This window comes from Chiroxiphia lanceolata, chromosome 5 (assembly GCF_009829145.1).
Source record: "Chiroxiphia lanceolata isolate bChiLan1 chromosome 5, bChiLan1.pri, whole genome shotgun sequence".
In the NCBI taxonomy this organism is placed as follows: Eukaryota; Metazoa; Chordata; class Aves; order Passeriformes; family Pipridae; genus Chiroxiphia; species Chiroxiphia lanceolata.
Window position 1 is genome coordinate 23,379,246 of NC_045641.1, and position 14,041 is coordinate 23,393,286.

At 38.6% G+C, this 14,041-nt stretch overlaps 1 protein-coding gene across 3 annotated transcripts in view; it reads right to left on the reverse strand.

Moving 5' to 3' along the window:
* Nucleotides 1–14,041, reverse strand: part of CPED1 (cadherin like and PC-esterase domain containing 1) — a 147,897-nt gene that overhangs the window by 108,879 nt on the left and 24,977 nt on the right. For all 3 annotated transcript variants that reach the window (XM_032687428.1, XM_032687427.1, XM_032687429.1), the window contains exons 4-5: nt 6,312–6,418; nt 4,385–4,460 (exon numbers count right to left, since the gene is read on the reverse strand). In XM_032687428.1, the coding sequence (XP_032543319.1) occupies nt 4,385–4,460; nt 6,312–6,418 (183 nt within the window). The remainder of the gene's footprint in view (nt 1–4,384; nt 4,461–6,311; nt 6,419–14,041) is intronic.

The following is a 14,041-nucleotide window of genomic DNA, read 5'->3' on the forward strand; positions in this document are numbered from 1 at the left end:
TCCTTAACCTCCTTGCTTCTCTCCTAAAAAGCAGTCATCACTGGTATGTGCATAATTTTTCCCCCCATAGAGACAGAAGGAATATGAAGTGTGAGACTGACAAAAATATTTTCCATTAGAGACAAAGCAAAGAAACAAGCATTGGCATAGTACTTTCTACAAACCATTTTCTTTCCTATAAAACAGGGGTATGAGAATGGGCATGCTCTCTTATATACAAAACCTATCAGTTTAAGAGTTGTGCAACAAGAAATAGAATAACATTTTTTAAAAAAAACTTTTACCACTGATTATCCATATCAACACTGTCATAGCACATAGTAAATCCAGTAGTCCCATCCTCTCAGCCTTTCTGCCTGATATTTCTTTCTACAGCTTACTATGTCTTTAATAAGATGGCATAATTCTTTGTGTTTTCACTTTTACAGGAAATTGCTTGGCTCCTTGGAGGCTAACTAAATGACAAACACAGTAATAACAAACCCACTGATCCTCTTCAACAGGAATTGCAGAGAAGCCCTGTTGACTCAAACACACCAGAGTGAAAGTACATGACTGATTTGAAAGGAAACAAACTGTTCTGTGAGGAAATACTGATGAAAGCCGTTATTTCTGTGAAAAACTTTAAAATTGAGCATCAAACAAATCCTACTAAATGGCAACTTAACAGTTGGTGGAAAGAAAGATCTGTTGGAGAATGCAAGCAAAAGGAAGTGGAAAGAACTGGCTTTATCAGGTGAATGGAAGGGGAGCATCTGAAGTCTTGCCTCTAGGAGCTTGCTTTAACTAATGCCTTTTTGTCCATTTAACCTGAAATCAAGTTATTTACCCTTCTGATTCTAATTTCACCTTCTTTGGATGAATTTCACATATCCAGTGATACTAAATGGGATTAATTTCTGAGTTGAAACACTTTGAGATCTGGCCTACACAAAGATGACCCCACTTACCAGAGTCTAAGACATCAGTGTAGTCTATACAGTCAGTGTGGAGCAATTCAGCTAACCCTAAATTATGCTGAAAGTAAATGCTCTTTTCAGCTTGCTCACTCTAAATACCCAGTGTTAAATTCAGGTACCTACAGACATACATCTATTGCCATCTAGGACACCACAGGATATCCCTCTGAATCTGCAGCTGCTGGACAAAAGCAGATGGGTCCTGTGCCAAATCTGCCCACCCTACTGGGCGTGCTGGATTCTCTGTGGCATCTCAAGTGGCATAAGAATCTTGTGTTGAATCCACTACCTCAGCCCCTAGACCACATGCTGATGTGGAGACACCTAGATTTAAGAAATAGATTTTATTTTTACTTTAAAACACTTCAGCTAATTTAGGTTCAAAACCATTTTTATTGGTAACTGAAAGGTGACAGGTGATCTTTTTATCTATGATAGTCCTTCAGCAGACTAATCTGCTGAATAATCTGCTAGAATAATCCTCCATTGCTAGGTGGGCAAGATTCAGACCCCTGCTGACAAGCACACACATTACCTTGATTTCAATGGGATTTCCGCATCAGTCACAAAGCCTTTTCTCTTTGCCAGGAAAGTACTAAAAATATAAGTAAGTAATAAGATACTTACAAATGGTACTTCCCTGAAGAGAAAATGTGGTGGGTTGACCCTGGCTAGATGCCAGGTGCCTACCAAAGCCTCTCTATCACTTAGCTAGAAAGGTGAGAGAAATTATAATGAGATGCTCGTGGGTCAGGATAAAGATAGGGAGAGATCAGTCATTAATGACCAACATGGGCAAAACAGACTCAACTAAAATTTATTACCAGACAAATCAGAGTAGGATAATGAGAAACAAAATCATCTCTTAAAACACCTTCCCCACATCCCTCCCTTCTTCCCAGATACTCTGGGATACTGAGTATCCTGATTCCCTCCTGATACTGTACCTCCTCCCTGCAGAGAGAGGGGAATGGAGGCTGTGGTCAGTTCATCACATATTGCCTCTGCTGACCCTTCCTTCTCAGGGGGAGGACTCCTCTTCCTCTGCTCCAACATGGAGTCCCTTCCCACAGGAGACAATCCTCCATGAACTTCTCCAAGGTGAGTCCTTCCCCTGTACTGCAGTTCTTCACGAACTGCTCCAACATGGGTTCCTCCCACGGAGTGCAGTAACTCAGGAACTGCCTGCTTGAGCATGGGCTCCTCTCCACAGGTCCTGCCAGGAGCCTGCTCCACCATGTGCTTCCCACAGGGTCACAGATTTCTTCAGGCATTCACCTCCCATGATGTGGAGTCCCCCACGGGCTGCAGACGGATCTCTGTTCCACCATGGACCTTCACAGCTGACTCACTATGGTCTGCGCCACAGGCTGCAGGGGAATCTCTGCTCTGGCACCTGGAGCACGTCCTCCCCCTCTTTCCCCACTGACCTGGGTGTCTGCAGGGTTATTCCTCTCACATAGTCTCACTCCTCTCTCCAGCTGCTGTTGTACCGGTTTTTTTTTCCCCTTCTTATACACATCATCCCACAGGTGCTTCCACCATTCTTGATGGGCTCAGTCTTAGCCAGCAGCAGCTCCAGCTCGGAGCAGGCTAGAATTGGCTCTGCTGGACCTGGGGGAAGCTTCTGGCAGCTTCTCACAGAAGCCATCCCTGCGACTCCCCACTACCAAACGCTTACCATAAAAACCCAATACAGGAGAAAACAACAATCAGCTTATCAGAAGTGGCATACACAAAGCGGTTTTACCACAGTTTATGGACAGCAGTGGAAATGTGCATATTTGAAGGGGAAAGTTCTGTGTGGTTAGTGCCTCTGGTGTTTGTGGTAGCAAAAGAATAAAACCACTGCAATTGGCCTTTCTCCAAGTAGCCAGGCAAAGTAATGTTTTTTAAAGGTAATCTCTTACAACATGAGCAGGACATACCAATTTCTGAAGACCTTGACTTTTTTAGAAATCTGCTTAATTTTTTCTGAAACTGGTACTATATCAGAATACTTTCTAATTCACTTCCAGGGAACCAAGGCACTAGGCACCACTGAAGACATGCTAAAACTCAGACAAAACAAAATGTCACTTACCTGGCGTAATACGACTTCATGAAAAAACACTCTCACAGGACCTGGATAGATGTTTATTACACTGCATGTTCCTTATGATCAGTTTTGACAATGTACTGCACCAGAAAATCTAAAGGTCCAATTTAAACTGACCTTCAATGTACAGTTCTTTTAAGGGAAACAATTCACAGCTTTTAAATATTGATCCATCTTTAAATGAAACAGCACAAAAATTAAAAGGGAAAAGTACGGTATACTTAGGTTAGGAACCATCTAACCTCAAATTTAGTCAAGCATCCAAATGTGAAACGTTTAATCTAAACTACTTGTCTAGGCCCCATTTACAGTCAGTGATGAGAGGTAACTGGATAGTAAGTACCTGCAGAGGGTAATTCAACACACCTATTTTAAACACATATTTTAGGATAAAAAGAAATAGTATTTGTAGGTGTGTCTCTCTCTCCATTCACTGAAATGAAAGACTAGAATACTGCTGCAGAAGATACCTAACTTCTAAATGGTTAAATGAGATGTAAAGAATCCTTTCCTATGTGTTAGATTTTAGCATATATAAAAAAGGTGAGAGAGAGAGAGGGGAAGGGAGAGAGGGGAGGGGAGGAAAAAAATTAAAAATCAGACATATAATTGCAAACAAGGTTAAATACTAATGGAATAAACATGGAGTAAGTTGTTATTGGATTACAGAACAAACCAAGAAAAAGACAAAATTTCTTATTAAAAAAGTTTATATTGTGAAGGCAGATCATAAATTCAAAACAGCATTGATGATGGATATCAAGTAGTGTAACTGAGATCATAATGTGTCCCTCTGTAGTGTAAATAATCCTAAGAGAGTGTACAATAGTTTTTTTCCAGTTCCTATTCAAAGCTGAATTTTACCAATGATAAATTAGAATTCTCTGGCAACTTGCCCATAACCTTTAAACTTTTCTGGTTGATGATCTTAATACACAAAGGCTTTATATCAGTAAATTATGTCTGGATGGGAACCAAACTCTGACTCCTACTCCTTCTCCATGCCACAACATTTTTGTAAAGCTGAACAAACATATTACACTGAACCCAGAGCTTTGAAGAGTAAACACCAATACACTACAGTAACACAAAACAGTCCAAAAATAAGACACTTATAGCCAAATTATTTCTGCAATATGCAATAGCCAAACAATGCAGTATCTTTACCTGAAAAGACACTGAATAACTGTACTCTATATTTAAGTGGTGTCTGAAATGGATTACCATTCTTGTTTAATTTTTTCCCTCTATGCATTCATGACTAAAAATAAAACAGAATTGTAAGCCCGACCATCATCACATATTGAATTTGAAGAAATTAGATTACCTGAAAAGGCTTTTGTTATCTGGCATAATCCCTCTTTTCTGCAAAGGAAATGCTGGATTTCTGGAAGTAGGTTTACCTGTATGTAAGAAGAGAAGCTTTAATGATTTCATTCAGAAAAGCATTCTTTTTCCTTCAATGGAAAAAGCCTTCAATGGGTCTGTGTTCAATTTATCGGAGACACTTCATGCGGAAAACTCCTACCAGTGTCAAAAGGAAATTACAACATTGCCATCCCTGCAATGTGGGATAATGAAGTTAAGGTGTGGACTCTTCCTCCATGGTCATTACAAAACAAAATTTTAGACCTACATCTCTCCTCCTGGCTGCTGAGTTTTCACCTGTTCCCTGTCCCCTTTTCAGTCTCTGCACGTTCTCTATTCTCTGCAGTTACCAACTGCTTTCCCTCCCTGCATGGAAAGCCCCATGCCTCTTGAATGACTGTGTTTGGGATCAGTGGAAAGCAAATGTAGCTGAACCACTTCCAGGCTCTGCAACAAAGAACTGTGTTGCACTGTCGTATGGACATGCCAGCAGAGAGTAATATTACTCAATATTTAAAGCTATCTGAAGGTCTGGGCCATCTGGTTTAAGTCCCCGCTCTGCTGCAGACTTCCTGAGAGAACTTGGACGATTCCTTTGATCACCTTGTGTCTCAGTTATTCATGTGTGAAGCTTCTGGACATTGCAGCATGCTGGAAGGATTATTGTATTTCACAGCATTAGAGGCTCAGATATGATAATATAGGCAGACTGAGCAAAAAGCAGCTTGCAGAAGCCTGGGATGTTTTATCATCCGAGCTCTGAATTCAAAGTATGTGTATTTCTAGCAAACTGGAACTGCTACAAAAATTTCAGTTTGAATACACTTAGATAAGCCATCCTGTCCCAGGGAACCCCAGTGTACATGGTCCTAGCTCTGACTTCTGTGGACACCAATTGTTGTTTGTATCTTCATGAACTTCATACCTGAAGCACCTTCTAAAAGCAGTTCCACTTCTCCCAGACCCTCAAGTTGGAGTCTATAATTTAGGGTCTTACCATTATTATCTGTACCATTTTACTTTAAATACAAGTCAACTGTACCTATAGCTCGGTCAAATCTTTTCAAAGACTTACACATTTTTATTAACAGGCCACTTCTTTATTTAGACATTATGTATCTAAGTAACCTAAATTGTGCCCACAACACACTCAAGTGAAAAAAAAAAAAAAGCAATCCTGAAAATACCAAGAAATATTGGCACTACCAATGCTTTGGACCATGAGTAAGCAGTTTGCAGTGCCAGAACAAGGAACTTCCTTGAAGGCACTGGAGGAGAACACTGGTCCAGCTAACACATTATCAATTGTAGGAGCACTGTCACTGTTTGGAGAGGTGCCTAAATTATGTTTACAAAAGAGCAATTACAACAGGTGAAACTCAACAGTGATATAAGATGTAAAGCCTAAGCTTGTCCAGCTCTATCTTCTGCCTATGCTATTATTCTGAAATATTGTGTGCATTTTCTAGTCGTTTCTTCCCATTTCTAAAGTCTCTTTTCCAATGGGGTAAATTGCTTAAATTTCCCTTGACTTCTGTAGACACTTTTGCTGCCAGACATGCTGGTTGATGGTGGCCAAGAACACAAAAATTTAAGCTCAAGAACAGAAAAGAGAAACTTGACACCCAAGTTACATCAGTATTTACACTGAAACACTTACATCCAAACTAACCCCCTGTGTCTAAATAAGATATAGAGAATTAAATGCTGGTATCTGACAAGTATTTCACAGTAAATAGAAAACATGAAAAACCTTTTTTAATTGCTGCTAAATCATGGTGCTGTGGTGTAAAATAAGGATTAGATAATTTTTTTTTTATGCGGGTTGAAAATTTGGCCTAGACCGTCTATCCATTCCCACAAAAGATAACACAATAATCTCATACCTTCTGGAACAACTCTAGATTATGCAAGTCTTCTGTTTGAATGCAGCCAGTACCAGCATTTTTTCTGGAAGACAAGCAGATCAAAAGATCCCAAGGGTTTATACCACCTATCCAGAAAGAAAAGAAGCACATTGAGGAAGAAAATGTCATGCGATTCCTATTTGCGCAAAAAATACTTAAGAGCCAAATCCTAAAGAACAGTAAACTGTTGGAGTGCTAAATACCTGAATCACTACAGCTGGCAGCAGGATAAAAGACATATTTGCTACCAAAGTTCAAGCTTTGGAACTATATATAGGTATTTCACAGTTGGCATTTCCTGTTATCCCTGCCTGCTGATGTTCAAACCCTGCTGTTTAGCATTCGGAAATTAAAAAGTTCACTAACATGATGCTGCTTTAAGTTGTTCCTTCTTTTTTTTTTAACTCTTCAGCATCTCACTTATAATACACATGCAATATATGCAATATGATTTTCTGAAGTCTTTATTGGAAAGCAAATTTCAGAGGTATTAATACTACAGTCATGCTATTGCAAACAGCAGGAATTTCTAGCCTGAATTTTGGTGTAGTAGCTTCCTGAATATAAGACACCTAACTGCCAGATCTAGAACTGATGTACAAGCGGGAATGAAGTTTTTAGCTTCTGAGCTAGTGCTGATGCTTCCTTTCTGGGGCAAAAGAGACCTGTGAGATCATGGGGTTCTATTATCAGAAAACAAGCAACACCAGAATCAGACATAGCTGCTTGAAGAAGAGACAGAACTAAATTTTACCAATTAAAACACCATTGGATTAGAAGATACAAATAAGTCTTGAAGCTTGCCCATATCTCAGCATGTGCTGTGCTGTGAAGTGCCAGTGTTGCTTCAAAGGAGCTTGGTCAGCTCCCTCAAATGGTTATTTGTTTATCTGGACAAGTTAGAGATAATGGCATCTCACAACAGAATTATTACATCTGTTGAGGTCACAATGAATATGTTCAATAAAGGGTAAATCATTTCATTGACAGGATGACAATTAGTAATAATGAACTTCCAAACAAAGAGGTTAGCCAGTCAAGCTGTACAACATCCGAGGCAGAGTATAGCATTGGGTTTCAAAGCTCCTTTCAGGACAGCTATTTCAGTGACTGGTTGGTTCTTTTTTCCAAGGTTGGGAAGATTACATGCATTTTATTCCATTTTGTGCTATCCATCTGTGATGCCTTCCTACTTTGATTCGATTACCCCCTAAATCTGGTTCCACCAAATGGCCCACAGAGGCATTTATTTTATTTATTTCCTTTATTTCCTTCTCTGAAATGTACTTTTCTCCTATCCCAATCATGATTACAAATGTCAAGCAGGGTGAAGATTTCACTTAAGGAGATTTAGCACTCAATTTACATTAAGTACAGTAATGAACTGATTGTACAGAATGGATCCAGGACTATGAAAGTAACTATCCCTTTTTTATGTTTATAAGCAGTGTGACAAAGCTTAAGAGATCAATTTTCAGTTACACTACACTTATTATTGTAACGAGTTCTTCAATTTCACATTATGAGAACCAGTATTACAGTATAAAAGTAATTAAGGTATATGAAAGACAGACTCACTACATGCTTCTTTGTGAAAGAAACAACACAAATCCTCTGCAGGTAGATAAAAACGTCACAGACAGCAAACAAACGAAGCATTAAAGAAATGTACAAGCAAATACTTCATTTTAGTGCAAAAGATTGGCAGGGCTAACAACCTACTCAGTGACCTCACCAGCTATGTAATTATCAGATAAGCAAGACGTTATGCCTCTGACTAGTAAACACCTTTGAATAAATCATTATAATTATATATAAAGCACAATGCCTAGTTGTGTGCAAATTGAAAGGGAGCTGGAGGGAACTCCATTTCTCAGAAGCAGCTCATTTCCTTCCCTTGTTTATTGTGACACATCCTGTCCTGGAATGAATTTGATCCCTGACACCAAAGGATATGCTGCACTGTGTATTTGCCTTTAGGATACATCAGAGTGATCAATATGAATGTACTGAAGAGAAGAAAAGGAAAAAGTACCCTCAGATCTGCTGTGTTTCTGAGCCAGTGCCCAGGAAGTAGAACAGTTCAGGAGGCTTGAATGCCTGCCATTATTCTATTTAGAGTAATTAAACATCTAGCCAGTTATTGCAGTACAGAACAATCAGAACACAAACATGTCTATTTATAGATATCAGGAGACTTCCTATCAGAAAAACAGTGTACACCTAGTGCTGTCTCTCAAATTCAGGCAGACAGAGCAGTATGACTTCTATTTCAATATATTGATACATTCCTCATCAACTATACCTGGAAAAACATTCTTGGAAAACAGAAATGAAAGAGGCATGTGTTACAACAGCTATTTATTCTCAAGCAGACTCCTCTGTGAACAGATATAACCTAGAAATTGCCCATGTCACTCCTCCTACAGCTTAACTTTTTGTGGAAAACAAACACCTCTGATCATGACACCAACTGTCTTCCTTCTGCAAATTTAACAATTATAGAACTATATCGCAGAAAAAAATTGCTAGTATTATTAATATTGTAATAACACCAGCAGCCCACGCAAAGAACCCCAAGCTGCCAGGCACCATGTTTTAACATTGAAGATCCCTTTCACAGAAATTATTTTTCAAGTAAAGCAAGACACATGAGCTAAAACATTTTAAAATAAAAAAGAAAAGAAGAACAAAATGCACAGTATTAATAAAAGTCATCTGAGTGGAAAGACTTGTTTCAAAATATTTTTAGAGACTTTAATGAAGAAGCATTAATAAATTCATAATATTCCCTCTTCAACATACACACTGTTTTGCTGATTTCCTGCAGACTTCAAACCAGAAGCAGGCTTTGACAGGACATTTGAAGCGGAAGGTTAAAAGGAATACTTGATATCTGAACAATTTAATTATTAGCAATTTGCATGAAGCTTTTTCCATGTGAAGGACTTTGTCTATAGTTACAGAAATCCTTTTTGCTTTATTCAGCAAGTCAGTGGAGCATAGATCACTGCATAGATCAGTTAGTATGAAATCACCTCATGGAGATAGTCTCTACTACTTTGTATTGCTTTGCGTTTGGACAAGCAGAAGAGTGGTAACAAGATGAGCATGTTCATACCCTCTCTGAGCAACTTTCCAAACAAAGATTGTTTAGTTCAGCCAGTTAATTAAGGCCTTGCCTACACAAAGAATACTCATCTGCAGAATGAAATCTAATTATGCAGGCAAAGTGAGCTTTTTGTGGATACATGCTGGCAGCATGATGCTTTTATTCACCCATCTTTTGCCAGCTCTTTCCCCCTCCTCTCCTGCAGTCATTCTAGCCCCATCTTCCAGTCCCATCTTAAAAAGTGTTTGTGTACCTGTGATGTGTATCTGATGTTCACCTAAAAATATCAACCCAAGTTGCTAATTCAGCTAGTAGTATTACAACATATTTTGAATCAAACCTGATGTGACCACCTTTACTTTTATTCTAAGTACATGCTATTCAATTCAGAGATCAATGTTTCAACCAAAAATTGATATAATTTACAAATTATAATTTTCAACAAGATACCAATCTTTTCACTGGCTTTGACTCTGAGTTGGAATAATTTGAAATAATCAAAGTAGTTAATGTGGAAAAATAATTTAAAAGCTAATAGTCAGATAACAGGGAGAGAAACAAATATGTTTTTTAGCAGCAGAGGAAACAGCAATGCAGGGACCAATAAAAACAATTAACTTCTTCTAGAAAAATAGTCTGTGGAGAATTTTTGTATTCTGATATCATACACCAAAGTTAACAGAAACCAAATGAGAACTGTAAGATTTTCCCCTCGAGCTATGGCATTGGAGGCTGGATTTTGCAGGAAAACTGTCAGAAACATGCACCTCTATGGACCTTTTAATCTCCTAGGTGTAGACACAGAAAAATATTATAGGATTTAACCAAATGAATAAGTTTCATCTCAATACCACAGAGTGAAATTTCATTTTGCAGTGCTAAGGTTCCTATTCTGAATTTTGAAATGAAAGAACTTTGAAAATCAAAAAAAAATTTGCAGCTTTTACACTTATCTTCCTGTATTTCATTCATTCTGGGTAATTAAAAAACTGTTTGGCTTTATTTTTATTTTAACTTCCAATCAATTTGCAATTTTGCACTTGCTCACACCATACCCTGAAATTTATGAGCATGAAAGGAAAAGAAGAAAACAAAAGTGAGCACGGATTGCACCAAGTTTGGTGAGCAGGAACGTATTTATTGAAGTAGCTGCTTATGAACAAATCCAACTTTAAACTACACAGAGAAATATGTTTTACAAAGCAGTATTCATCCCTATTAAAATTCTCTGTAGTCAATTAATAGGAGTCAATAGGACAGTGGAAGCACTAACAGATGTCTGAAAGACAGAGCTTCTGCCTCACTGTCTGGCTCTGGATCCTGGGCTGAATTTTATGTTCCTCAGCATCTCAGAGGGCAGCAGCATCAGGCAGATTGTGTGATGGGGTCTGAGGATGTGGGAATTCTACACCTCTGAAGATCTGAGCTTCACTGATAACACTCCAGGGGAAAATAGCCTTTGAAGCCTATTTCTGGTTACAGCAGCTTGGCTGTCTCACTTGTGCAAAGATCAGAACGCCACTTGTTGGACTGAATACTTTCTCTTTGTTAACAATATGCCATTTTACAAGTTTTTGATATCACTGTTTCATTTGTAAGGCTTTCCCTAAAGGAATGTCTCACACCTAGGTGTTCAGGAATTTTCCCCTTAAAGAAGTAGTTAATGGAAGCATTTTAATTTCTCTTTTGGCATGGCCCTTGATAGTCATGAGCTATCGCTGATAAGGACTCACTACAACAGCAATAAAGGAATATTCACTCTGTTGAGTGAAGACAGCACAGGACAAGGTGGCAAGGTTTCTGATATTTTCTGAACTATTCTGGAAAACAGCTGTACACCTGTCCATATGTAAACCTTTTGCTGTTTCACACAATGTGCTTCATGCCACTTGTTGAGACTTACTGTACTCTGCCATAACACACAGCCCAGTAACCACTTGCTTAGCTGGACAAATTAGGTTGGAATCTTTTGTCATATTAATTGCAGTGGAGTATTATAAGTGTAAAAAACCCCCCCCACTATATATGAGGCTGAGACTGTTGGATGCAGTCAATTCATTCACAAAATACTTTGTACAGTTGCTGTATGGTTGCCAGGGAAAGGCTGAAGGAATCCTGAGGACTGTCACTATTCACCCCCCTTGAGGATGATCAGGATTTTTTATTTCTTTTGGCTCAGCTGCCCCCTAACTAAAGGATGTGAAGTGCCAAGGGAAGCATTCTTCATAGAGGAGAGGCTGGCATGAACCAAGTAGAACCAGTCTGCCCTATGCTCAAGAATTAATGCACAGTCACATCTGAGTTCTGTATTTGGGGAGTGAAATAGCCATTTGAAGTTCTATCACAGCGCCTTGCTCATAAAAACAGGATAATGCTTGACTGTTCTGTATCTCTTCTGCAAATGCTGTGGAGAGATGTTAGGTCTAACTACAAATGAGGAGGCATAATGCTTCCACTCTTGTCTTAAAAAAAGAGAGTTATTTTATTGCTGTTTCCTTATATCAGGAAGGGCCAGGTTGCAAGCCTGCTTTTCTTGTCAATCCAAAGGAGAATTTTAAAAGTGAAAAAATAAATTAGTGTAACAGGCCAAGAGCTACCTGTTTCTCCCCAAAATGTTCTCAAATATTTCATTTTTTCACCTGGTCTCAAACTCTAAAACTGCCTTAGAACTACCTACCAAGTCAAAAAGTTATTATCTCCACTACTGGAGTAACTGATGACACAAGGCAGATGACTTTCTCTAAAAGAAGCAAAAGAAATCTATTGCAGCCATAAGTACAAGAATGGATAACTGACAGGACAATCCTTTCTCCATTTGTATCACATTCTTCAATCAAAAAATTGCCATACTGTAAGAGAAAACCACAACAGAATTTTCAGACCTGTAGCAAATGTGTTAAAGTGTGGTTTTCAATTTGCAGAAAAGTGTGTATAAGACAACAAAAGGCAGTAGAAAAAAATAAATTGCAGTATTATTAAGCTATATCCATATATTTTTATCTGCAACCAAAGAATGAGCAGAATACTGGAAATAAAAGTAACTAATTCTCCACAGAGTTGTATTATAGATTCTAACTTTAAGAACCTATAGGTTTTATCACGGCATAATCTGTCAACTCAAGCTATGAAAATATGCTGTCAAAATACTTTCTGAACTACAGTTGAGTTCAATAGCAAACAAAAAGAAAATATGCAGTCCTGACCTAATGGCAAACACATTGGGGCAATTCAAACACTCAAGCCTGTTATTCCACTTCTGTGCTTACACACCATTGGATGAATATTCAGATTACTCTGGTATGTTCTCCTCACATGGGTGTTTTCTGCACAGCAAGCCTCAGTGAAACCAAAAGCACCTAGTAATCCAATGTTGCTCTTCTTGTATGTAAGCTAAAATGATTTATATCTCTAGTTGCTCCCAGATGCTAGAATTCTTACTTTACATGTATTTAATACACCAAGTAAGTTACCATAATCAAAGTTGCTAGATAGGTCTCTCACTTGCACAAAAAACATTGTAGGACTGAGACCTAATTTTCTCTGGGATGGAAGTACTTGGTACCTCATTAAAGCACAGATTTCACAGATTTCCCAAAGCTCAGTTAATTAATACATCTGTGAAGGTATCTCCTTACCTTCTGTGAATGTGGAGAAGGAAATTGTCCAAGAAATTGTCCAAAGAAACAGGCTACTGAGAGCAGACTGGCATGAAGAATCAAGTGAAAACTGGAAACAGAGAATGTGGACATGGGGAGGAGAAGAGTCATGCTGTTGAGATGTGGGGATAAGGTTGAGGGATAAGGATCATAGGGAGGGCAACTCTATAGTTAGGGAAGTTATTGTCCATATGCTTCATCTGCCATAGCCATTGAAAAACTTGCAATGATTCCCTGTCTTGGTAGCAGGGTCTAATGCTAAGCATGAGAGGTGATAGTGCACCATGCATGAATCAAAGAAAATAAATAAAATATTAGCAGATTTTTACATGTGCATCCCACTAAGGGAGGAAAACCACACTGCTTCATGTGATGAGAGAGAGGGCACTCAGATCTCCAAGCGTCAGCAGAGAGGGAAGAGTAGCTCCACCCTGCTCAGTGCCAAGTAAGAAGTCTCTGCTTGACACAACTGCCTTTGGACAGCTCTCACTGCTATGTGATCCAAGTTATTTTAACAACTCTTGGGACTATATCCAGCAAAGAACTTTGTATCCCTGTTCTGTGCACCCTGAGGCAAAGTCATATGAAAAAGCAGTACACAGTCATGAAGTGGAAGGATGTATCATGAGCGAGTGAGTCAAATCAAAGTTGGAAAAAATGGATGTCACAGCTTTTGAGTACCTAATTGTGTGCTGGTTGTGTGCATATATGCCTGCTCTGGTCTGATATTCACTGATCTCCCACTGATTTTATAAAGTTTTTTTATTTAAACTTCAGATAACATGAAAAAAAGTAGCAGTTCAAAAACGTCATACCTTTCACTCACAGAGTAGATTAACAAAAGAAGGGAAACAAACACACGTAGCAATGAAGAACACACTGAGGACAGGGAAAACTCCTCTTGGCTGGATGCAGGAATATAAAATTATGAGAGTCAATAG